The sequence below is a fragment of the Canis lupus genome, chromosome 38 (genome assembly GCF_003254725.2).
Source record: "Canis lupus dingo isolate Sandy chromosome 38, ASM325472v2, whole genome shotgun sequence".
Lineage (NCBI taxonomy): Eukaryota > Metazoa > Chordata > Mammalia > Carnivora > Canidae > Canis > Canis lupus.
In genome coordinates, this window is record NC_064280.1 from 20,796,144 (window position 1) to 20,821,517 (window position 25,374).

The following is a 25,374-nucleotide window of genomic DNA, read 5'->3' on the forward strand; positions in this document are numbered from 1 at the left end:
CCCATTAGTAGTACACCAAAACCCACTGTAACCCAAAACTGGTTTACCAGGATTAATGTTACCAAAGTGGGGTGAAGATCTCCGAAAAGCAGTTTTACATCACAGTGCCAAGAGAAGTAAATACCCATAAGGAAGAATTCAGGTTTCAAAAATTATACTACATGACTTTGAAAGTAACTCAGTGTTAAGTATCGAGAGAATAACATTATTAATGTAGGACCAGGCAACCCAAAGACCGTATTTTTCTTTTTAACTCAGCCTTTTTAACAATTTCACCTGCAATACATTATGAAATATAAAGTTCTTTTTCAAGCAATGATTATTTCATAACATTTCAAGTTTTATTAATATTTGTATGGTTCAAGCTAGCTGTGTGTTTATAGTCCCAACACTGACAATCTCACCCATTTCAGAAATAAAAATACATGAGCATTTTATACCAAATAATATGTTAGGAAACCAGATTAATATGAAGGTCAGATTTAAAATAAATACAGGTAAAAGCCTCTTCTTGTCCCATCTATTTTTAGTGTGATTTAATGTACTTCATCCATCAACACCCTCAGGCACAGCTTAAAAAATTGTAAACTCCACAAAAACAAAGCAAAAAACAGTAAAGTCTTCCATTTATGAAAAAGAAATAGAAAAAGAAAAAAAAGACTTTAGATGAAATAAAAGCCTGTATCTTGAGTCTACCACTGTTAACACTATTATTTATCTCCTGTCAGCCTTTCCTCCAAACATTCACATAGATACGAATCTGTCAGCACAGTTATTTTTATAGAGTTCAGATCGAACTCAGGGTCACTGCATGTAGCTACACAGGCAGTGCACTGCCCAATGTCAGGGGTGCTTTTAACACACTGCAGTGTGCACACACCACCTGCAACCGTACAGGGCCATGGCCCTCACCATACCAGGCAAACAGCTTCGCGCCTCCCATTCTCTCACTTAGCCTACTGACACTACTTCTCTTTGACATTTAATATCTCTCATCGTTTTATTACAGTTTGAGAATACTACAGATAAACCATAATTTAGTTTCTTGTTTATTAAATAGCAAATGGTTTCCAATCTTTACTACAGGAAGTAATGTAGCCATAAACAGGCTGATATAAAACACTGGGTAAAGAGAACGGATACTCCGCATGCTACTCAAGCTGTTCTCAAGGGCAGACATCCACAAAAAAAGTATAAAAGTGTATCCATTTCACCCATGGGCATTTTATTTAAGTCATTGCCAAATTGCAATAAAACTTTCAATTATAATTTTTTAATATCTACATCACCATATTAGAAAGAAAACCAAAAGCGTAATGATTTATGTTACTACCATTTCTAGTCAGTCACCCTTTAAATAAGCATGGTTACAAACCTGGAGCCATAGAAACTTTGTTCTTCTCTTCCAAAATAATTTTCCCATCAAAACTCATGGCGGGCAGCATTCCCTGCTGAAAAAAGATTACATTCTCTTTTTGTAAACCAAAGTACTTGTGCTTTGTGAAGAATTCCTTTGTAGACTCCATTGTTCTGCCACTGGTCATTATGTACCTTGCAAGAGAAAAGTACATCTTCTAAGCAATAGTGCTCCATAAATTAGGGCAAAATCCAATCTTGTCTATTTTCTAGGTGAAAAACAATCATTGAACGCACTGCCTCTTTGTTCTGACTTCCTTCATCCTCTTCCTGGCTACCCAAGTGCCCCTTTTCCAGTAACTTCATCAATCCTACATATGAAATACATCTATGTAACAATATAAACATACCTGCTGCAACAGAGAGCCTATAAACTGGCTTAAACAAACATTTCAGAACTCTGTGAAAAGTGTATTCTAAATTTAAAACTCCCATTCTAAATAGCTAGGGAGAAAAGGTAAACGTAATCTATTCTAATGAACTCTCATAGCTCTTTTTACTAAGGTTTTGAAATGTAATCTGGGCTCTGCTCACCTTCCATTTAAAGTCTTAAAAGTATAAATATACTATCTGTTCTCACAAAAATCCAAACCATATCAGTATGGCAAAGGAGTCAAAAACTCTATCTAAATCCATAATTAGTAACTGTAGTAGCTTTTGCCCCTACTAGAATGTAAGCCACATATAAGTAGGGATTTTTGTCTGTTTTGGTTGCTGATACATCCCCAGCACCTAGAAGTAGCTATTCAATATATGTTGAATGAATAAAGAAAGAAAATAGTATAATTTCCCAACATACTAAGTATCTATTTAATAAGTTATCCTGGGTATTTTGAACTCTGAGTATAAAGAGGTGTCTAAACAGCTCTGCAAAAGAAAAGCACAGAGATTCTGACTTGTGAAGAAAAAGTGAGAAGAAAATTCAACACCATAGTGGGAGCCAGGGCTGTAAGGAGAATATTGGCTCCTTAGAACACAGATGTCCCTTAAACATCCCCAAAGGAATCAAGATGAAAAAATTAGTTTATTGCCGGCCAATACTCATGTTGAGAAGAGCTAGCAAAGCTGGGAAATTTACAAAAAGCCTATTTTTAAAGGCATCAGAGAGCTATAGAAAGAACATGGGTTGGAACTAAGATTCAAGACAGTGGGAATCTTTCAAAGAGGAGCTAAAGATATGCAGCTGCCTTTTCCTGGGGGTATCTGCTCATCTGGGATACAGGCTAGTGGCAAGGACTCTGGGCTTGGACCAGGCAGGACAAAGAAATGAGCAGAGCTTCCGTTGGTCACAGAGGGCTAAAATACAAGCTTAGGGACTTGAGGGATCTCAAACTCACAGCTGGTTTCTCCCTCCAAACATAATTTCCAAAGCTGCTCTGGGAAAAAAGATTTAAGAACTAAATCAAAAACTTTTTAAAAACAAAGCAGAACTTCCCATAATCTCTTGGTGCTCAGGACACCAACATTTGCCGAGCTAGGCCCTGAGAACACAGCATGCTAGCAGAGCCGGGAGATTCTCAGCAGAGATCAGCAGGACTTTCAGCTGGTGTATGAGGGAAGGGTGGGGTATAGGGAGAGCTAGATAACCTGGCTGGCACTTCAGGACAGGAGTTTCCAGACTCTGAGAACTCCCCGAGTGCCCAGAGCAGTGACTATAAATAGCTTCTTTCACGGAGTCATGAAATTTCAGATGCCAAAGATAAAAAAGAGACCTTAGATGTTGGTGGAGTGGGGTGGGGTGGGGAGGTAGGAGGGAGAAAGCCAGAGGAAGAAAGGGAAGAGGGAGAGAGAAAGAGGGAGACTGGGAATCAGAACAGCAATGGACTGCTCAACGGTGATGCTAGAAACAACAGAATGACACCTTCCAATTTCAGAGGGAAACTGATTTTCAATCAGAAATTCATACATAGAGACGCCTGGGTGACTCAGAGGTTGAGCGTCTGCCTTCGGCCCAGGGCGTGATCCTGGAGACCTGAGATCAAGTCCCACACCGGGTTCCCTGCAGGGAGCCTGCTTCTCTCTCTTCCTATGTCTCTGCCTCTCTCTCTGTGTCTCTCATGAATAAATAGTCTTTAAAAAAAAAAAAGAAAAGAAAAGAAATTCATACATAGACAAACTAACACTCAGTATAAAGTTTCTATGCTGAGAGAACCCAATGAATCCCTAAAAGTACTGAGGTAGGGGTGCAGAAGTCTGAAGTGAATATATATTGTATATTAAGACCATCAAGTGATTATTTATCTAGCTGTAATACAGATTACTTTTAACATATATAGTAAATTACACCTCCTGGGAAAATTATTAGTAACAGGAAATATGTCTGCTTATGAATAAAGTATACATGCATTTTGAATATTATAGACTGATATATGTTTAGATGCTCTCCCACAATGAGGCATATCTTACCATGGAATAACACATTTGTTGCCGTGATATTTTTCAGCTAACTGTTGAAGCTTCAGGATACGCTCCGCCTGAATCTGAAAAAGCGTCTTATGAGATGGCAAACCAACATCATACATCCCCTTGGGATATGCAACACCGAGTCTTGTCCCCTGCCCGCCAGCCAGAAGAAGAACTGCCACTTTGTTCTGAGAAATCTGAAAAAGTCCTAGAAAAGAAAACACTTGTATTACAAAACCTCCATAATTCGACATTTTAGGATTACACACACAAAAACTAGCAGCAAAGAGTCACCCTATCTGCATAAGGCATAAAGAACAAGAAACCCACATGCAATCATGGATAACTACCTTGTTAATAAAAACATCCTTACTAGTAAAAATGAAATTTATTTAATAACCAAACACCAGTGAGTCATATGCTTTAATGAATAATTTTTTTTTCTGATAATGTTAGAAGGCAAAGGCTGACAGATGTTACAAACATCTTACAAGTGCCTGTCTACTTATTAGATGTGGTGTGTCAAGAGAAAGATAATGGAAGACACTTGGACTTCCAGATAAATGATATGTTACTGAATTACCTGTAAATCCATCAGTGACACACAATTAGTCAACAAGCACAAAAATAGGCTAGACAAGCTACCATCCAGTGAATGAAAAGAGGTGAAACCCTCAGGAAAGCAGTGCAGTACAGTGGTCAAGAAGCCAGGCTCTGAAGTCAGGACACCTGGGTTTGAAGGGTTTGAAGTCAATTCAGCTGAAAAGGCTTCGGGGACCTGCTGCAGAAGGGCAGGGCATGAGGCGGCTTTGTGTGGTGATGGAAATGCTCAGCATCTTGATTGGGGTGGTAGTTGTGAGTGTATAAATATGGCAAAAAGTCATAAAACTAGTGCATTTATTGTATGTAATTATATATCAATAGAATGGATTAAAATGCAGGGGGTTTTTTTGTTTTGCTTTGTTTTTGCCAAAGAGCCATCAATCCCAGCTCACAAGAATGTGAAACTCAGAGTCTTTTGTGGATGATTTATTTCCATTGCCAGGAAGCCTATCAGTCTTCATCAGTTGAATACTCAGCAATAAGTAATAACCAAACATAATGCTTGAAACAAAATACTATTCTCTGAATCAAAATAATTCAGGATGGATTTAAGATCCAAATGCAAACAAATGAAACTAAATGTTATTAAAAACAGAGGCTCTCAGTTTGGAAGTTTTGTAAAAAAAAAGTTTTGCCATAGACCATTTCTAAGAGCCACCTCCTCATGCAAAGCTGGACCAGCTCAGCATCACAAGGCAGAGTGCCTTGCGGGGAGAGGCAACATGGGAACTGGGTCCTTGGAAAGCTAGAAAGCTGGAAAATGCCAGATGAGATCAAGCAACAGTTGACAGGATTTGTTCTTGTTTTTTTTGAAATTCTCAGGCATGCTATGAACAATGCTTGCCACTGTCCAGAACTGTACGCTAGCCCTGAGGGGGGACTGGTGGCCAGTATCCATTGTTATTATTTGTTATATCCTTAGGTAATGAGGGTTTGCTTAATTTACCAACTTTGTGCTTTATGTTTTTGATGTGTTAGACTTTCCTAAAGTTAATGTGCTAGTACATTGAGCACTTAAAGAAATACTCTAAAGGCATGATAAAATCAGAATCTCTCTAGTCCTAATTCTACAATCTATCCTCAGGAGTCAGTAAGCACAGCCCAAGGACATGATCCAGCAACTATCCAGCTACCAAAAAATTTAAAAGCACATGAGGTATTTCCATAATTTTCACCTTTGATACAAGGCTAAGCTTTGCTCCCTGAGACCTAATTTTTCTCTTTCTTCCTGCCTAGAACCAGAACTTTGTTATTTTCTCCGCAGCATTTCACTGTGCCTTATCAGAGTGTGAAAACAGACCCCAAATTTGTAACTATAATCAAAGAGGAAGGTATAATTTCCCCCATTTTAGAGGTAATAGGCTCAGAGAAGTTGCAGATCTTACCCTAGGTCACAGCGCTAGTAAATATGAGTCAGGATCAGAAACTCACTGCCATGCACTGTACAGCCTCCTGCAGCCTCTCTTTACACCCAAACACTGAACAGATACATCATAGCACCATAGGTTTTAGGGCTATAAACTTTCCTTCCTATTTCTTTCCTGCCCTTCTTCTCTTTTCCACTGAATTTGTGAGAGATTGTGCTACCCTTTTTTTTTTTTTTTTTTTTTTTTTTAAATCTATCCTACCTACCACTCTACAAGGAAAAGCTGCAGGGTACAGTCCACATTCTCCAAAACCTGCCAAACACTGAAATTTCTAACAGCCTTCCAGATCTGCATCCCCCTTAAGTAAACACCATAACCACCATGTAACAAAGACTAAGAAGAAATGAAACATTCTGAAGGGAGCAGGATGTAGGGCAGTTTCGAAAACTGTCTTACATTTGGTTATTCCCTGAGTTATCAAAGAAACTATGGCTTCTAGGGAGTTAAGTTTAATTCTGCTGTCATCAGCCCAAAAAGCATTATTTTAATAAAATACAGGTAGGTCCATAATTCCATACATAACCCCATGGATCAGATTTCAGAAGGCAAAACTCTTCAAAATTAAGAAAACGACTATAGTACAGTACAATATTATATGTTATCTCCTGCAATCTCATTGTGGGATAAATGAAGTTCATCAACAGTTTCATGTCTGTTCAAGTTCGGTTTTGCTACAAAACAGTCTTTGCACTGCTTCAGAACTGCAGATAAATAACTTTGGTCTGTCTGAACTCTTGGACACCAAAGGTGTTAGAATCAGAAATATTTCTAAACATCTTCAAAAAAAAAAAAAGTCCCAGATAAATATTCTGGACACAGAGGCCTTTGTTCTTTTTGTATTATTCACTTTCTTCACTGAGCACATGTGTTTTAAGTTGTTTCACTGTGGGCAGCCCCAGTGGCGCAGCGGTTTAGCGCCGCCTACAGCCCAGGGCGTGATCCTGGAGACCCTGGATGGAGTCCCATGTCGGGCTCCCTGCATGGAGCCTGCTTCTCCCTCTTCCTGTGCCTCTGCCTCTCATTCTCTCTCTCTCTCTGTCTCTATGAATAAATAAATAAATCTTAAAAAAAAAAAAAGTTGTTTCACTGTTAATGTGGCTCTAGTCATCCTTTCTGACCTCCTTCTTTTACCTTCAGTCCAAAAGTCAATGATTTCCCACATTACCCGGAGAAGGTAAGAGCCCACTCCCAGAGCCGGCTCGGTGTTCCAGCTCTAAATGGCCACCCAACACCAACCAGTGCTTTCCATAGGTTCCAACCAGTTATCACAAGATCACTGTATAAACTTTTCCCTTCCTTGGATCAGTTCCCTAAACCACAGCTTCATTCCAGTTTTCCAAATTTTTCAGTTTTGGAAACAAGCTCTCAAACCAGCAGCTCAGGGTGGTCTCATTCTTTATGCAAACATATGTTTCCTAAGCCCCTGTCTGCCATACTTTCCTCAGTTTTTTTCCCATCTATGGACCTGATGACCCATCCAATCACTACATCCTAAGAGAAGCATGGAGATTAGGCCTATGGGTGCCCAACTGCAGGCAGATCTACATTTGCATCTCATCCCCATCTAATCTCAACTATTACAATGAGTTATAACACGATCCATGTGGATTTACAATAAAAAAGGTTTCTGCATTGACCTCTTCCTGCTTACATATCTCACTTGTGAGCAGACAGAGAAAAACATGAGGAAAAAAAGCAGTCCCTAGAGAATCAAGGCCCACTGCATTTCAAGAACTAAATGCAGCTACAGATGTTAACAAGATCAGATGGTGTGTTTCTTGGCTGAAGCACTCACCCACCTCATCCGTGTCACTATAATAAAATAGCAATGTTTAAAAAGTGTGTAACACATTAATTAGTATCTGTCTTACAATGACAGATAAAATACTGCTTGAAATTAAGTGGGCCAATAAAAGTCAGCAAGCTGTTTGGCTATATGGCAATAATACTTAATTTTAAACTGTATTTGTTGTAACACAAATTTTATACGGGCAGCACTGCACCTATCTGAAAAATGTTAATTATACATGTACTTAACCTATGTGTCAATTAGGAAAGTATGAGCTTCTCCTACCCTAAAACTTCTTCTGCAGAAATATGGGGGAAGGAGGGGGAAACAGGAAAGTATAGCACTGTTATCACCCTTTCCATCCTTCCATTTGAGGACAGTTAATAGCTTTCATACAGATCAAATACAGGAGTTAAAAAAAATAAAAATAAAAATGAAGCCAGAGTGAGCAGTTGCCAGGGCTAGAGTACATTGCTCTCCTTGGAGAGTCATGTGTCATAGGCCCAAAAGAGTCTGAGAACTTTTCCTGATAACACTTATAAGAAACAAAGAGAAGAGTTCACAGTGGCCTGAAATAGGTCAAATGCTTCCTGGATAACTTCCTGCTTGGACTAGGGCCTCTCATACACTTGGACTTGGGCATGTGCCCGAAACAAGGAGGAGGGCACAGGTGCGTTCGAAGTACAGCACTACCAGAACTTTCCATTTAAACTGTCAGCACCCCCAGGGCACTGAGGCAGGTAAACCAGCGATTAAACTAGTGGAAATAAAGGAAGACAATCCAAGAAAGTTAGTCAGAGAAGATATTTTAAGTCTTTAACTTTTAATCATATTGTACAGGTAAAACTATTATTTAATAGATTAAGTATTTCCCAAAAATGTCAAGTACAAAAAGCAGACCCTAAGGGAAATCACTATTTGAACCAGTTTTAGGTACTGGAGAATTATTGTGAATTTCATGAGTTATAATAATAGTATTGTGAGTAGTAAGGAAATATCCATATATGTAGAGATGAATACTCATCTCCATAAGGAGATCCAAAAATAACATGATGCTTGAGATTTGTCTTCAAGTACTACAGCAAAGAAAAAGAGGGACAGGTGAATCAAAAGTAACAAAACTTTGATATTTAACAAGGTGATATATATGTGGGATTCATTATACTGTTTTCATCTCAAAAGATTTGATTCAAAATATTCTTGAAACTTTTCCTAACAAATTTGTAAGTAGGCTACGAAATTATACAGCAACCATAATCCCAGTGTGTGTGGATATAAGAAAATACTATAAAATATTATCAGTGAGTATTTATCTCTGGAATGTGGGATGGCAGAGATTCATACTTTTTCCTTTATAATTTTTAGTTATTTTTCCAATTTTTCTTTTTTTTTTTTAAAGATTTATTTATTTATTCAGAGAGAGAGAGAGAGAGGCAGAGACATAGGCAGAGGAAGAAGCAGGCTCCATGCAGGGAAGCCTAATGTGGGACTCGATCCCAGGTCTCCAGGATCACACCCCGGGCTGCAGGCGGCAGTAAACCGCTGTGCCACCAGGGCTGCCCTATTCTTCCAATTTTTCTAAAATAAGTACGTTACTTTTAAAATAAAACAAATCTATTAAAAATATTAGTATACTATATTCCAGAAAATATAGAGAAGATAATGTTATGAATGCTTTTAATAAACAATCCACTTCCTTTTTTACAACGCTATATGGTAGAGAGACACCATTCAGATTAATTTTATAAATGTGTCACAGGCAAAAGAAGCTAATACTGGATATTAATGTTATTATAAAACTGGAAGATGGTTTTATGCTCAGTATAAGCATGCATTTCTTTGATAAAGACAGGTTTTTTTATTAAGCAAATACATTTTCCCAATATGAGTATCTTTTTTTTTTTTAAGATTTTATTTATTTATTCATGAGAGACACAGAGAGAGGCAAAGACACAGGCAGAGGGAGAAGCAGGCTCCCTGCGGGGAGCTTGATGCAGAACTTGATTCCAGGACCTTGGGATCACAACCTGAGCCACCCAGGCATCCCCCAGTGTGAATATCTTCACTAAAATGATATTCTCATAGAAGCTGCTGATTACTTCTCTCTCTAGATCTCAGCTTCGTAAGATAGAATTTTTCAGTTGTTCCCCTACATCCCATTTTCTGCAACTGGCCAGAACACATTAAGAATTAAATTAGGGGCACCTGAGTGGCTCACTCAGTTGAGCATGGGACTCTTGATTTTGGCTCAGGTCACAATCTTAGGGTCTTGGGATAGAGCCCAGCGGCAGGCTCTATGCTGGGCAGAGTCTGTTTGAGATTCTCTCCCTTTGCCCCTCCCACCCCCTGCACGCAGGCACATGCACTATCTCCCTCCTAAAAAAATAAATAATCTTTTAAGAGAAATAAAAGAATTAAAGGGGTGCCTGGCTGGCTCAGTCAGTAAAGCATACAACTCCTGATCTCAGGGTTGTAAACTTGAGCTTCACATTGGGTGTAGAGATTACTTAAAAATAAAATCTTAAAAAAAAAAAAAAAAAAAAAGAGAGAGAGAGAGAGAGAGAGAAGAAGATTCTTCAACAAGGAGCACAATGGTCATTTATGTGTTTATCCTTCAGAAATAATTTTCCAACCTATGCATGAAAATGTCCATTTTAGCGTCAATAGCCACCATACATTCTGAAAATACTGCACAATGCTTTCATTTCCCCCATCTTGAGGAGGGGGATGCAGGGGGCACTGCCTTAGATGCAACTGCCAGGCTCTTCCTCCTATCTGAGATATAATAACAATTAGAATCTTCACAATAGCAATCTCTTCCCCTTGATAACTTACTGCAAAAACTTCATTTTGTTAAGAATTTGCACACAAGGAAGTCTCTGGCTAAGTGAATGAAAAGTTACAAAGTCTCCTTCATCCCTACTGTTTAAGCCACAAATAAAAATCTCCTCCTTGACAATAAGCCAAAAGGAAGTTTGTTTTGTACTTTCTTGTATACTTGGTTGTAACAGTTCCGGATTTCAGTTTAAATGAAAAGTCATAAAAGTAGACTAGTTCCAGATTCCAACAAAAGGGTCATAAAGACTCAAGGACCGCCTGAGGGGCTCAGTCAGTTGGGCATCTGCCTTAGATTCAGGTCATGATCCCAGGGTCCTGGGATCAAGCCCCAAGTTGGGCTCCCTGCTCAGCGGGCTGGTCTGCTTCTCCCTCTGCTCCTCACCTCACTCATGCGTGCGCACGATCTCTCTCTCTCTCTCAGATAAATAAAATCTAAAAAAAAGAAGAAGAAGAAGAAGACGACGACAACGACGACAACTCAAATTATAGGAGGTTTTCACTGTTGCTCATGATCCCCACGACACAAGGTCAAAGCTTTGGCTTTCTGTAAGATTCTATTCGAAGATTCGCTGGCATAACATCACAAAGAGAAATACAGGCAGCCTGGATACCTGAGGGTATGAAGGGCCCTGTGTGACTTTCATGCTGTTGTAGTAGCCTTTTTGAAACCCAGGGATGGAGGGGTGGGTTAATGAGTCCATAGTAAGTAAGGGTCAGAGTTATCATCACAGCTCTCTACTCAGAAGGATCCATCTGGAAGTCACTCTCTCACAGTTAGTGGCAGAGCCCTATTCTAAGAACCTAGATTAGCCTCTCCTCTACTAAACACTTGAGATCTAGAAGGGCACTTTCTAAAGATCATCTAATTATTTTAGATATTTTTTAATCTTCAAGCCCTTTTAAATAAAACCTCACGTAAAGATCAAATACCTAAATCATGTCAAACTACAACTGCTCCTGTAGTGGAAGATGGGAGTTAGAGACCAAGATGTTTAGTATCGTTCTCCCTCCCTACATGAGACAGTCTCCCCAGCAGTGGAACCCTTAGGGTTTTCTCAAAGAACCAGTTGGAAAATCAGTAAACCAATATGCCCAGAGAAAGACATGGAAAGGAACACAGAAGGTTGAAAATGGCAATTATCTGTCTTTTTCTGTGGGGACAAGGAAAGCCAAAGAATGAAAGACACAATAAAAATAGCAAGAGTGTGATACAAAGATAGAGTACAAGATTGTATCTATTAATACTCTTATTACACATTTATAGGAGTAAATATACATATAATCAAATAATAAGTGGTAATGTGAGCAAATAAAAACATTTTATTAGATTAAGGGCAATTTCTTTGTAGTGCTTCTGTTATAGTGAAATTATTTTTGCAAGAAAGTAACATTTTTGACAAAGGAAAAAAAAAAAAGTACTAGTCAGATCTGTTCATTCCACGGTTGAGGATGTGAGGTCCAGATTTGAAAAGGAGCACGTACAAACAAGGGCCTGAATTGCAATATTCAGTCACTTTTACTTACAGAGAACTAGTGAGTTATAAAAACCACAGCTCTTAATTCCACCAGAAAAGGTACATTTGATCTATTCTGCCATTCTCAAAAGGCACTCATTAGAACTGGGGACAGATGTTATAGTATTCTTTAGAGAAAAAAAACATTGGGGCAACTCAACAAACATTTATCAACCAACTTATAACTGTAAAACCTGGTTCTAAATCCCCTGGGACACACACAACAAAGGGGGACATGGGCTGCTCTTCAGGAGTCTACAATGTAATGATGAAGAGACACAAACAACTCTTATTCTAAGAAAGAATGGAGGTAAAGCATTCCAAACTCCAACCTGGGACACTGAAAGGTCATGATCAAAGAATCTTAAATAAATGAGTGTATGTTCCCCACACGGCAGAGCCGCTGCACAGCACAACCAGGAGACTGCCTTTTGAGGTGCTCCAGCTGGCCAGAGATGGGGCAAAGGCCAGTCCGAGCTAAGGATAAGCATGAGCGAAGGCAGCAAAGACAGGACATTCAGAGAAAGGTGAATTATTTGGTCCCGCTAAAATGTGTGGGGCAGTAGGAGTGGAAGGAAATAGAGGAGACCAGATTGGAAATACAGGCCAGGGAAGGTTTTTCCATGAAGCAGCATAAACAGGATCACTGAACTTGTGCTTCGGGGTGGGCAATCTCGTAGAAGTGTGGAAACGAGCAAGGAAAGAGACTAGAGGCACATTAAGACTTGAATGAGAAGAGCCCTGAACAGGGAACAGAAATGTAAACAGCACATGGGGGCTTGAAGGGGAGATGCTGCAGAAGTTGTGGCAACATAATCGAACACTTTTAATCAGTCACTGGTTTAAGGTACAAGGATAGTCCAAATCATCATTATGTGATCCAGCTACTTTGATACCTCCGGTCTATCTCAGGACAAACTTTAAAATGAACATTCCATGCTCAGTACCTTCACTCTCCCAGGCTTGCAGCTGGTCCTGGTCCCTGGTGGCACTGCCCAACACCTCTCGAGGGACAGGTTCCATTCGTGCATCCATCTTTTCTTGCTGAGAGGACTGGTTAAAATCTTCAATGGCCTTCCGGAAAAAGAAGTTCAGCTCCTCAAAGTTCATGGCCTGGAGCTCTGCATAAAGTTCTACCTGCTGGGCTTCATCCAGCTCATTCCAGAACTGTAGCAGGTGTTCCTGTCCAGCTTTGGACAACCTGAGTTTGAGATCGTTAACATTCATAATGCTCTGGTAGCCAAGCTTTGTGAAAACAGAGGTGTAAACTCTGCACCTGTAAACCTGAAGGAAAAAAGCAATCAACAGCAGGTCAAACCCCACCTCAAAACCTGAGGAGCTTTTCCAACTACAAATAAGTGCATTTAAAAAAACCTGATATCGGGAAATTAGTTTCTGCCTTTCCCTCACAAGATTTGTTAAGGGACCCAATTGTAAAGACATAAACAGATGTTTCTCCAAAGAAGACATCCAGATGGCCAAGAGACACATGAAAAGATGCTCAACATCACTCATCATGAGGGAAATGTAAATCAAAATTACAATGAGATATCACCTCATACCTGTCAGAATGGCTAAAATAGAAAACACAAGAAACAACAGGTGCTGGTGAGGATGAGGAGAACCCTCATGCACTGCTGGTGGAAATACAAACTGATTCAGCCACTGAGGAAGACTCTTTGGAGGTTCCTCAAAAAATTAAAAATAGGACTACCCTATGATCCAGCAATTACACTACTGGGCATTTGCCCAGAGAAAACCAAAACACTAATTTGAAGGGGATACATGGACTCTTATGTTTATTACAACATTATTTACAATAGCCAAATTATGGAAGCAAGTGTCCATCAACTGATGGAAGGATAAAGATGTGGGGTGTGTGTGTGTGTGTACACAATGAAATATTACTCAGCCATCAAAAAGAATGAAATCTTGCCATTTCTAACAACACGGATAGAGCTAGAGAATATTATACTAAGTGAAACAAGCCAACCAGAGAAAGACAAATACATGATTTCACTCATGTGGAAATTAAGAAACAAAAACAGTAAAAAAGAGAGAGAGAGAGAGAGAAACCAAGAAACACTCTTTCTTAAGTAGAGAGAAACTGATGGTTTCCAAAGGGGAGGGGATGTAGGGGGAATGGGTGAAATAGATGACCATACGGAATTGCTGAATTACCATACTGTACTCCTGAAACTAATATAACACCATAAGTTAAATATACCAGAAATTAAAAATAAATAAAAATTAAAAAAATAAACTTGTAAGACAAGACTCATTAGCATTATAGACCAGGCACTGCACTAAGAATTTTACCTACAAGATCTCATTTAATTTTCACCAATTCTATGACATAGGTACTATTACTTCTATTCCTTTACCACTGAGGAAGACTCCGGCACAGAGAGGCAACACAACCAGGCAGCTGGTGGAGCTGGGATGTGAGCCCACCAGGCGGTCTAATTCCAGGGCTCCTGTACTACCTCTGTAGTACTCCTCTGACCATGAGCTACCTACCACTGGAAGAACACCTCACTTCTCAGTAATAACTGTTCACCTTCTAGTGCTAATGATGGAAATGATTCCGTTGCAATCAGTAGAAAACAAAATTCAAGAAGATAGGATCACCTATAATCATGAAAAAATACACTTTAACAAGCAACTTCTATAGAAAAGCAATAAAGGGGATCCCTGGGTGGCGCAGCGGCTTGGCGCCTGCCTTTGGCCCAGGGCACGATCCTGGAGACCCGGGATCGAGTCCCACGTCGGGCTCCTGGTGCATGGAGCCTGCTTCTCCCTCTGCCTGTGTCTCTGCCTCTCTCTCCCTCTCTCTGTGTGACTATCATAAATAAATAAAAATTTATTTAAAAAAAAGCAATAAAAACATATCTTTACTAAAAATTGAAACCTAAAGAGGCAAGCGATTCACACACAACAATCAACAGACAAGATGTAATACAGCAAAATGTTAAACTGCATACTATTAAAAAATAAGAGAAAGAGGAAATATTTAATCTACTTGCCTACTATAGATAAATCCAAGAGAAGGTAGGCATTGTCCAGAAAGAGTTCACAAAGGAAGCATGATGGAGCTGTGCCTCAAGGGTTGAGCAGATCACACAGAAAAGATCAGAAAACCAGCAGAGTAGCCATGTGTGACAGAGAGCAGTAGGAAAGCTGAAGTTTTATGTAGCATGATGGGACGTGATGCAGGGTAGGACGAAACCATAAAGATGAAACCAAGCAAAGGAATTCAGACCTAACAGAATAATAGAAGCCAACAATGGATTACTCAACTAGGCTATGTCACCATGCTCTGGAGAGATGAGAGAGCAACAGCATAAAACAGATCGTAAGGAGAGACAACTAGAACCAGGAAAACAAATTCAAGGACAACAGCAGGTACCCGGGATGTCTGGGTGGCTCAGTGGTTGAGCATTTGCCTTCAGCTCAGTGCGTAATCCCTGGATCCTGGGATCGAGTCCCATATTGAGGTCCCCACAGGGAGCCTGCTTCTCCCTCTGCCTCTCTCTGTGTGTCTCTCACGAATAAATAAATAAATTAAAAAAAAAAAAAAGACAACTGCAGGTACAAACAGCCAAAGATCTGAACCACATTAGTGGCAAAGGAAATAAGTGAGTGGGAAAGGGAGAAATCTGAGGGTCGTTGTTAAGAATCTTAACCGCATTATAACTGCTTCGACCTGAAGGACAGGAAAAGAAAAGAAAGGTACCAAAAATGTGCTATCTCCTACCGTTAAGAACAGTGGTGGGTAACAGACATGGTGGTGTGGAGCAATATTCTGGAGTTCTCTGTGCCTCACCTACCAGTAAAGCAGAATAAAAGTATCTGTCGCATCAGGACTACTAAACATCAAACACCATTTCCAAACTCAGGTCAAGGGAATCTACATCTGTTCCCTGAGGTAGCAATGACAACACCTATCACTGGTGTATCACTTATATATTACACAGTACAATTCTAAGTGCTTTACAGATACTGGTTCGTTTAATTCTCAAAACAATGCTAAGGATCTGTTACTGGGATGGCTTGACAGAGGACAATACTGCGCCACAGAGAACTTGCCCAAGGTCCCGAACTAATAAAGTATAACAGCCTGGAGTCAAACCCTAACAACCTGACTCTTCCAGTTATGCTCTTTTAAAAAAAAAAAAAAAGATTTATTTATTTATTCATTCAGAGAGAGCGAAGAGAGAGGCAGAGACACAGGCAGAGGGAGAAGCAGGCTCCATGCAGGGAGCCCGATGTGGGACTCGATCCCAGGTCTCCAGGATCACACCCCGGGCTGCAGATGGCGCTAAACCGCTGCACCACCAGGGCTGCCCCAGTTATGCTCTTTCTTAACTGTTATGCTATACTGCCTCTGAGGAGGAAGACTGTGGGGCGTGGGGGATATGGAGTGTCTGTGTGTGTACACGTGTGTGTGTAAGAGGGGGAGCAGTGAGAGTACATTGTTTATACCTTATTCACTAATATAGACACAACTGATATTCTTACATCTGACTCACTTTGCAGAAATGAGTTCACAAGCCAACAGAATGGAAAAAGAGAGAAAATGCACAGGATAGGCAGGTGGGAAACCTCACAGAATGAGTAAATACTTCATTTTAAAATGCATTACTAAGGGCATCTGGGTGGCTCAGTCAGTTGGGTGTCCGCCTTCAGCTCAGGTCATGATCCCAGGGTCCTGGGATTGAGCCCCAGGGAGCCTGCTTCTCCCTCTCTTCTCTTCTTGGGCTCTCTCTCAGTATCTCTGCCTCTCTCTAAAATAAATAAATAGGATCTTTAAGAATAAAATAAGGTGCATTATTATTTTTACTTGGTATTGGGCATATTGATCCAAATCAGAAATAATTTTAACTACTGTCCACTCAAAAATAAATTCAGGAAAGGTATTATCATACAATAGAGACAGGCACATAGCTTCTGCAATTTTTTTCTTTTAATCAGGTGCCCTCTAAAACTGAAGTGATAGACTGGCTTCATGATTCTTCTTATAAAATCAACTTCAAATTAGATGAGCCTTACATAAGATTCAACGTGATATATTTCCAACTTTTATTTTTGGCTTGTTATTTAGATTTATTTCAGGGATATAATGCTTCAAGCGTGAAATGAATGGTACTACTTATAAAATGCACTTGAAGAGTTACCAATGATTCCTAATGAAATTAAGGCATCCATATGAAACAAAAATGAAACCTTATTATCAGGGTGGGACACAGCTCTACCTTGCTGTCACCCAAAACCTTGTCCTTTCTTCCATGCACTTCTTTAGTCCCTCCTATCTACTGAAATCCCATTCACCCTTAAAGGCCTGCCTCACATACTCTAGCTTCAAGCGATTTTTATGGGCTTAGGAATCAAACAGAATAGACTTTTATTCCTGGCTTTATTCCTTGATACCTTCAACTCTGTTAATTTCATCTGCAAAATGGGAACAATAAAATTTTTTTCATCAGGTTCAGAGGCATACGTGAAATTACAACCAGTAAGCAAATGAGACTCAAAAGGATTCAGTAATTTGCTCAACACTACATACCTAATTGACAGAAAAACAGGAATTTTAATTCAGATAAACCTGATAAACCTATGCCTATGATCTTTCCATCAGACAATCACTCTCATAAGCAGAGAAAATACCAAGAATTCAACCTAACATCTCATTTAAGAGAGGCAGGAGAGCTGAAGGAAGCCAGCATCGGACTCCAGCTCCACTCTCTCCTAAATTTGTGACCTTGAACAAGTTACTTAACCCTTCTGTGCCTCAATTTTTCTCATCTGTACAATGAAGATAAAAACAGTACTCATCTCTAAAGTTAAGAGGATTAATGAAGTAAAATGAAAAGCATTTAAGACAGTACCTGACACATAAAAAAAGCTCTCTATAAATGTTACCAGCTACTAACATAAAAGTGAAATTTGGCCTTCAGACCACTGAGTTATAGCCCCTAGAACATGAGACCTACTACCTGAGTTAGGCACTGGAGGATGAAAAGAAGTTTGTGAAAGGCAGAAGTAAAAGAAAACCCAGTCAGTGGGAACGGCATCAACAGTGGTTCAGGTAAATAAAGATATTCAAGGAACAAAGCATAGTGCTGGGAAATGGGTGGCAGGTGGCCTTAGATGAAGCTGAACTGGTTTGAGTGCTGCTACTTCCTTCAAAGACAGGTGAGAGCCCACAACCTCACTCATGCCAACAGGTTACTACTCAGTTTCCTTTCCACATGCAAAGATACGTCAATAGACAATTTATGAAGGAACATTATTTAACTTTCGTGTGCCATTATTTCATTTAGTATTTAATGAGCCCTTACTGTCTGCCAGGCGCTGATGTAGGGGACACAGACACAGCAACGCACAAAGCAACAACGCGCATGCCCACATTCCAGTACGAGACAGGCAAACGCATAAAATGTCAGGTTGGGATCCCTGGGTGGCGCAGTGGTTTAGCGCCTGCCTTTGGCCCAGGGCGCGATCCTGGAGACCCGGGATCGAATCCCACATCGGGCTCCCTGCATGGAGCCTGCTTCTTCCTCTGCCTGTGTCTCTGCCTCTCTCTCTCTCTCTCTGTGACTATCATAAATAAATAAAAATTTAAAAAAATTATAAAAAAAAAAAATGTCAGGTTGGAGAAGAAAGTAGGCTAAGTGGTGAAAGCACAATGGGGGGATGGTAGATATTTTAAATGGGGTGGTCAGGTGGGGCCTCTGAGACATTTGACAAGCCATCCAAATGAAGAAAGAGCAAGCAAGTCAGGGTCTCAGAAACATTCTACGGACAGCAGTCCTGACACACAAACGTGTAAGGTCAATGCAGCTGGAGCACAGGGACTACGCCCGAGTGACTGTAACTGAGGGGGGGACATTGAGCAGATCAAGTAGGCCTTTTGGTCAAAGTTAAAGACTCTGGGGTTTGGGAAGCCATTGGGGAATTTGGAGCAGGGGAGCTTCATGGTCTTAAGTTTCAGAGGGCTCATTCCTTTGTTGCGTGGGGAAAAAAAACTCTGTTAACAAAGGCAAACGTGGAAACAAGCAGACAGCAGTTAGGGAACTACTGCAGTACCCTAGATGAGAAGATGCTGGCTTAGAGTGGTGGTGGATGTGGATCCTAATCCTACAGGATTAGATAATGAATGGGATGGAATGTGGAGACAGAAAGATAAGAATCAAGCAAAGAGGACTTCAAGTGGTGGTGCCATTTATTGAGGTGGGGAAACACCAGGACAGGAGCAGGTTCAGGAATATGCCAGGAGAGTGGGGGAATCAACACCTCACTTTTGGACATGCTAAACTGGAGGTGCCTATCAGACATCCAAATAGAACTGCTGATGAGACAGCAGAATGTAGTAGTCTAAAGTTCAGAGTTGATACCAGAGCTAAAGGTACAACTTTCAAGGTCATCAGCATACGTGACATTAGGTTATAAATGAGATCCCCTGGCAAGTGCAAATGGATAAGAAAGCAAAGAAGTTAGAAGACTGAGCTTTGGACATGTATTAGAACATTAAAAGGTGTTTCTATTGATTTATACAGATTTTTTAAAGATTTTTATTTATTTATTTATTTATTTATTTATTATTTATTTGAGAGAGAGAGAGAGAGAGAGAGAGAGAGAGAGAAGCAGAGACACAGGCAGAGAGAGAAGCAGACTACGCAGGGAACCCGATGCGGGACTTGATCCCGGGCCCCCCACACCCCGGGCTGCAGACGGCGCTAAACCGCTGCGCCACCGGGGCTGCCCGATTTATACAGATTTCAAGAGAAATACCATTATTTTTTTATTTTAAAAACACATCATGTAAAAAATAAAAAAAAAAAAAAACTACAGTTAAGACAGAGTTTTCTATTGAGCTATTTTCCAGGGAATTGGGCCTTTCCTAGGTCTCACCTATACTACTGCTTTTGCCCAGATTTAAAGGAGTACACTACAGCAGGAAGATCATCAGGCAACCAGGAAATTTAAGAATTGGAAGTCCTGGTTCTTCGTCGCTCCCCATGAAGTGACCCTGTGCAAACCATTCCACCTTCCCTGTGTACACATTTCCTCATGAAGACAATAAAACCAGCCTTCCGGGGTGCGCCTGGGTGGTTCAGTTGGTTGGGTGTTAGCCTTCCGCTCAGGCTCAGATCATGATCCCATGGTCCTCAGATAGAGCCCCGTGTCGGGCTCCCTGCTCAGCCTAGAGTGCTTCTCCTTCTCCCCCTTCTCTCCCCCTACTCATGATCTCTCTCAAATAAACAAATAAAAAAAAAAAAAAAAAAAAAAGCCTGCTCACATGCCTTAAATGAGAGTCAAGAGCAGAGAGTTCCTGCCTACTAAAACACATATGCAAACACAGTATCATAACATTTTAAGATCCAAGTCAATCTCGGGACGCCTGGGTGGCTCAGCCGTTGAGCGCCTGCCTTAGGCTCAGGCCATGACCCCAGAGTCCCGGGATGGAGTCCACATTGGGCTCTCCCTCTGCCTAGGTTTTGTCTCTCTCTTTGTATCTTTCATGAATAAATAAAATCTTAAAAAAAAAAAGATACAAATCAATCTTTTCCTAAGAAGTCATTAGATACGCATCCACCTTCAGAAGCTTGGGAAAACGGATCCATGCAAATAACAACTCTTAGGTTAAATTTCCCCCCGTGCACAGGTTAAACTTTGATACCCGGCCACTTGGTGGTCAGTAAAGACCGACAAGGTCACATGTGCTAATCTACGTAAGTATAAATGCTCCTAAGAGAACCACACTTGAGTTTTGAACAGGAATGATGTACCTATGATTTTTCTGGAGGCAGATAATGACCACAAAAATATCATTTCCACCACCACCCCCCCCCCAATAATTCTGGTAAGAGGTCGGGATGTGGGCGTTCATGGTACGCAATACGCACCAATTCAAGAGTTGAGAGGAGGATTTTTATTTTGAGCAGCAAAGTCTGAAAAAAGTCAAGGATCTGCTCTGCAAAAGGATGACACCCATCACCTCATACGTCTGCATCGAAAACAATGACAAATTCGGCAAACATCCACGGTGATCAAATATACCTCTGCAGGGATTTAAACGCCAGCATGAAAGAAATCCACTCTTTTCTGGCCTCCTTCCTGCCCCTGTAGGATGCCCCCCAGAACTGATAAGCGACTTCTCTGAACTTTTGAAAACCAGCCTTGGAGTCGAGCCATCACCCTGAGTCCTATAAATGCTTTGGCAGCACGGCCGAGGTCTTCCCTAATCCCAGCTAACGGAGCCAAACTCACAATAACGAGGGCACAGGAACTGCCTTGGGCTTCCCGTAAACCCCTGGGCCCGCGCCCCGAGGATCCCAGCTCGGCAAGTCCTTGGGCTGCGCGCCGCTGACGCTCCCCGACTCCGACACGTGTGCTCTCGCCCCGAACCCGGGGACACCCGCGGCCTCCACCCTCTCCCGCCCCAGCGCCCAGTGCAGCCCCGGACCCGCAGACCCGACCGCTCCGCGCCGCGCCGCGCAGGGGGGGCCGCGCAGGGGGGTCCGCGGAGGAGGGGCCGCGCAGGGGGGGCCGCGCAGAGGGGGCCGCGCAGGTGGGTCCACGCAGGGGGGGCCGCACAGGGGGGCCGCGCAGGGGGGTCCGCGGAGGAGGGTCCGCGGAGGGGGGGGCCGCGCAGAGGGGGCCGCGCAGGTGGGTCCACGCAGGGGGGGCCGCACAGGGGGGCCGCGCAGGGGGGTCCGCGGAGGGGGTCCGCGCAGGGGGTCCGCGGAGGGGCGCCCCCCGCCCTCTCCGGGGCCCGACGGCCCGGGCCGCTGCAGCCGACACGTCCGCACCGAGGCCCCCGAGCTGGCGCACGGCCCGCCGGGCCCGAGGCCCCCCCACATCCAGGTGAGGCCACCGCAGCCGCTCGGCGACCCCCATCCCGCCCCCGGCTGGGGCGCGCTCCCCGGCGGCGTCTCCGCGAAAGGGAAGCGCGCGCGGGGCGACCCCGGGGCGACCCCGGGCCCCGCGTCCCCCGGCGGGCGGGCGGGCGGCCCCTCACCTCCTGGGGCGGCTCCGGCTCCGGCTCCGGCTCCGGCTGCCTGCGCGCGGCCACTCCTCGGCGTCCCGCGGCCGCTCCGAATATATACCCTCATCCGGGGGGCCGGGGCGGCGGGGCGGGCCGCGAGCGGGCCCGGGGAACGCGGCCCCGGCCACCCCGCCCCTCTCTCGCGGCGACGAGTGGCTGCCCGCGCCGGGAGGAGCCGCCGCCGCCCGGGCCACGTCAGCGCCACGTCAGCGCCGCGAGCGCCGGCGGCGCCGGGGGCGGGGCCTCGCGCGTCACTCGTCCCCTGGCCCAATAGGGGGCGGCGCTGGGAGCCGGTCCGCGGGAGGCCCCGCCCCTCGGCGCGCGGGGGTGGGAGGGGGGAGGGGGACAGGGAGGGGCGGGAGGGCGGGAGGGGCGGGGGGGCGGGGGCGGGGGCGGGGCCCGCGAGCTCGGGTCCCTCGGGGCGGGCCGGCGCTGCTGGTGGTCCCGGGCCCGCGGCGGGGCGGGGCGCGGGGCCTGCGGGCTGGGGGTTTCCGAGGGCCGCGCGCGGGGCTGCGCTGGGCGGCGGCTGCGGGGCAGCGGCCCCGGGGCCCGGTGACCTGGGGTGGCATCGCGGGGCGGCCCGCTCCCCGCCGGGCCCCGACCGCCTTCCTGCTCTATGGCGTCTTTGGTCCCGAGCGCGGGAAGCGCCCGTTGGCTTTTGCGCAAAAGAGAAGAAGGGCAGCGGAAGGTATTGGGTAATGAAAAGCGCGCCCGGGCGCGGACGCAGAGGTCCGTTGGTGGGACTCCTACTTCCTCGGTATCCGACACCCACCGTGGGTGACCTCCTGGGCCTTTGCACGGCCGCTGTCTAGTCGCCTGCTGTATACCGCCTGCTGTATACCGCCCGTCCCGCTGCACGCCTTGCGTGGCCGTGCACACACACGCTGCATGCTCGGTACCGGGCCCTTAGAAGCTCGGTTTACATTCTGAGCTGCGTTGCGCTTTGCAGTTTTGCAAGAAGTTCAATACGTTGAAATCAAAACACCACCACCACCGAGATTCAACAAAGCACCTTCTATAAAGAATTTCACGGGGACGCCTGGGCGGCTCAGCGGTTTAGCATCTGCCTTGGCCCAGGGATCGAGTCTGGCATCAGGCTCCCTGCATGAAGCCTGCTTCTCCCTCTGCCTGTGTCTCTGCCTCTGTGTGTGTGCGCGTCTCATGAATAAATAAATAAAATCTTAAAAAAAAAAATTCAGGCATTTTAGGTGCCTTTCTTCTAACCTTAAGTTACAAGAGCCTTTTTTCATTAAGCGATTGCAAAATCACCCACCGCATTAAGTGAACAGAAAAGTGTACACTTCATAAGTAATGCTGGTAGATTCATTTCAGGAGGTGGAATATTTTCCTTTTTTCATGACCCAGAACTTCCCTGTTAAGAGCAGGGAATTTGAAAACAGAATTCCAGCTTTTTTATTGAGTATGATCTTTGGTAAGTTAATTCATGCATCAGTTTTTCTCATCTATACAATACAAGCAATAATAGAACAAGCAATAAATGCCCTTGGGGTTGTGGTGAGGATGAAACCAGTTAATACGAGTAAAGAATGTAGAGCAGAATGAACACTAATAAGCTTTCATTGTTGTTATTTGAGTGCTTATCCTATGTTAGGTGCTTTTCTAGGTCCTGGATACTTTGATACACTTATCACCATCTGGAAAGCATCTTGAGGTCGTTTGGATCACATATACTGTAAGGAACATTTCTCTTGAGGTCGTTTGGATCTCATATACTGTAAGGAACATTTCTCTCAAATCCTTCATGATAATTGAGAAGAACAAATACACTCCCGGTTCTACTTAGAGAGACCTAGAAACCTGCCCACGACATGTAACTGAATATAGCATTGTGAACTTTAATGAAAGGATGAGAATTTAAGACCTTTGCTTTCTTTTTTTTTTTTTAAGATTTTATTTATTTATTCATTAGAGGCAGAGAGAGAGAGAGGCAGAGACACAGGCAGAGGGAGAAGCAGGCTCCATGCAGGGAGCCCGACGCGGGACTCGATCCGGGGACTCCAGGATCCCGCCCTGGGCCAAAGACGGCACTAAACCGCTGAGCCACCCAGGGATCCCCAGACCTTTGCTTTCCAAAAATATACTGATTGTTACTCTTCTGTGTTTCTACTCCCTGACAAAGAAACATATGAGAGTTTAGAAAAATTCAAACAGGTAGATGCAGATTCAAAAATCACAGTTCAGCTTTAGAGGCTGTGTGTCCACTTAACTCTTACCTCAATTTTCTCCATACATAGTGAGGACAATACCTACTTCACGTGGGTGTAGTACAAGTTAAATGAGAAAAAAATCTAAGTGTCTGGAGTATTAAAGGTATTCTATAAATCTTAGACAAATCAATGAATGAAAAGCAAAATATAATTAAAGAGTCCTTTAACTATAAAAGGTAGCACTGGGGCCCAGCACAAGTGTTTTCAATGGATCATTATAAAATCAAATTTTTACTTTTACCATTTGCTATATCTTTTTCTAGTTACTAGGCATAAGAAGGGCCTTAATCTCATCTTGCCAGATAAATATCCAGAAACTTGTTACACTAAAGAGTTATTTCTGTCATTTAAGGTATTTTTCATATGCAGTTGACCCTTGAACAAGCAGGTAGTTAGGAGCACTGACATCACACACAGTCAAAAATCCACATACAACTTTTGACTCCCCAGAAACTTAGCTAATAGCCCACTGCTGACCTGAAGCCTTACTGATAGCATGGTCAGCACATATTTTGTATGTTATACATATTATAGACTGTATTATTTTTTAAAAAGATTTTATTTATTCATGAGAGACAGAGAGACAGAAACATAGGCAGAGGGGAGCCTGATGTGGGACTCGATTCCAGGACCCGGGGATCACAACCTGAGCCGAAGGCAGCTACTCAACCACTGAGCCACCCAGGTGCCCTTCTTATACTAAAGCTAAGAAAATGTTATTCAGAAAATCATGAGTAAGGGGAAATACATTACGCTACTGTTACTGGATTTATTGAAAAAACCATGTGTATAAGCAGACCTGTGCAGCTCAAACCTGTGTTGTTCAAGATTCAATTGCATATGGTCGTTCAAGAGACAACGGCAGAGAGCAAGGCACGGAGCCCACTCTATCCGTGATTATTTGACATTTCACTGAAAATATGAGCTAATGCAATGAGACAGGAGAACTCACAAGAGGCTTAAGAATTAGAAAAGAGGGGGGAAAAAAGAATTAAAAAGTAAGAACTATCTTGAGGTGAGAGTATAGCTGGACAACCCTAGAGAATCAATGGCAAGACTAAACTATTGAAATCGGTTAGGCTAAGTCATAAAATACTTCTGCAAG

At 43.0% G+C, this 25,374-nt stretch overlaps 1 protein-coding gene across 5 annotated transcripts in view; it reads right to left on the minus strand.

Moving 5' to 3' along the window:
* Nucleotides 1-22,215, minus strand: part of UAP1 (UDP-N-acetylglucosamine pyrophosphorylase 1) — a 38,500-nt gene extending 16,285 nt beyond the window's left edge. For 2 of the 5 annotated variants that reach the window (XM_049106908.1, XM_035711098.2), the window contains exons 1-4: nucleotides 21,264-21,419; nucleotides 12,938-13,274; nucleotides 3,823-4,027; nucleotides 1,376-1,551 (exon numbers count right to left, since the gene is read on the minus strand). In XM_049106908.1, coding sequence (XP_048962865.1) covers nucleotides 1,376-1,551; nucleotides 3,823-4,027; nucleotides 12,938-13,217 — 661 coding nt within the window. In that variant the 5' untranslated portion in view covers nucleotides 13,218-13,274; nucleotides 21,264-21,419. Of the gene's footprint in view, nucleotides 1-1,375; nucleotides 1,552-3,822; nucleotides 4,028-12,937; nucleotides 13,275-21,263; nucleotides 21,420-22,014 lie in introns of those variants that run through there. The other 3 variants (XM_025420881.3, XM_049106909.1, XM_049106910.1) reach the window with 3 other exon arrangements.
* Between the last annotated feature and the right edge of the window lie 3,159 nt (nucleotides 22,216-25,374).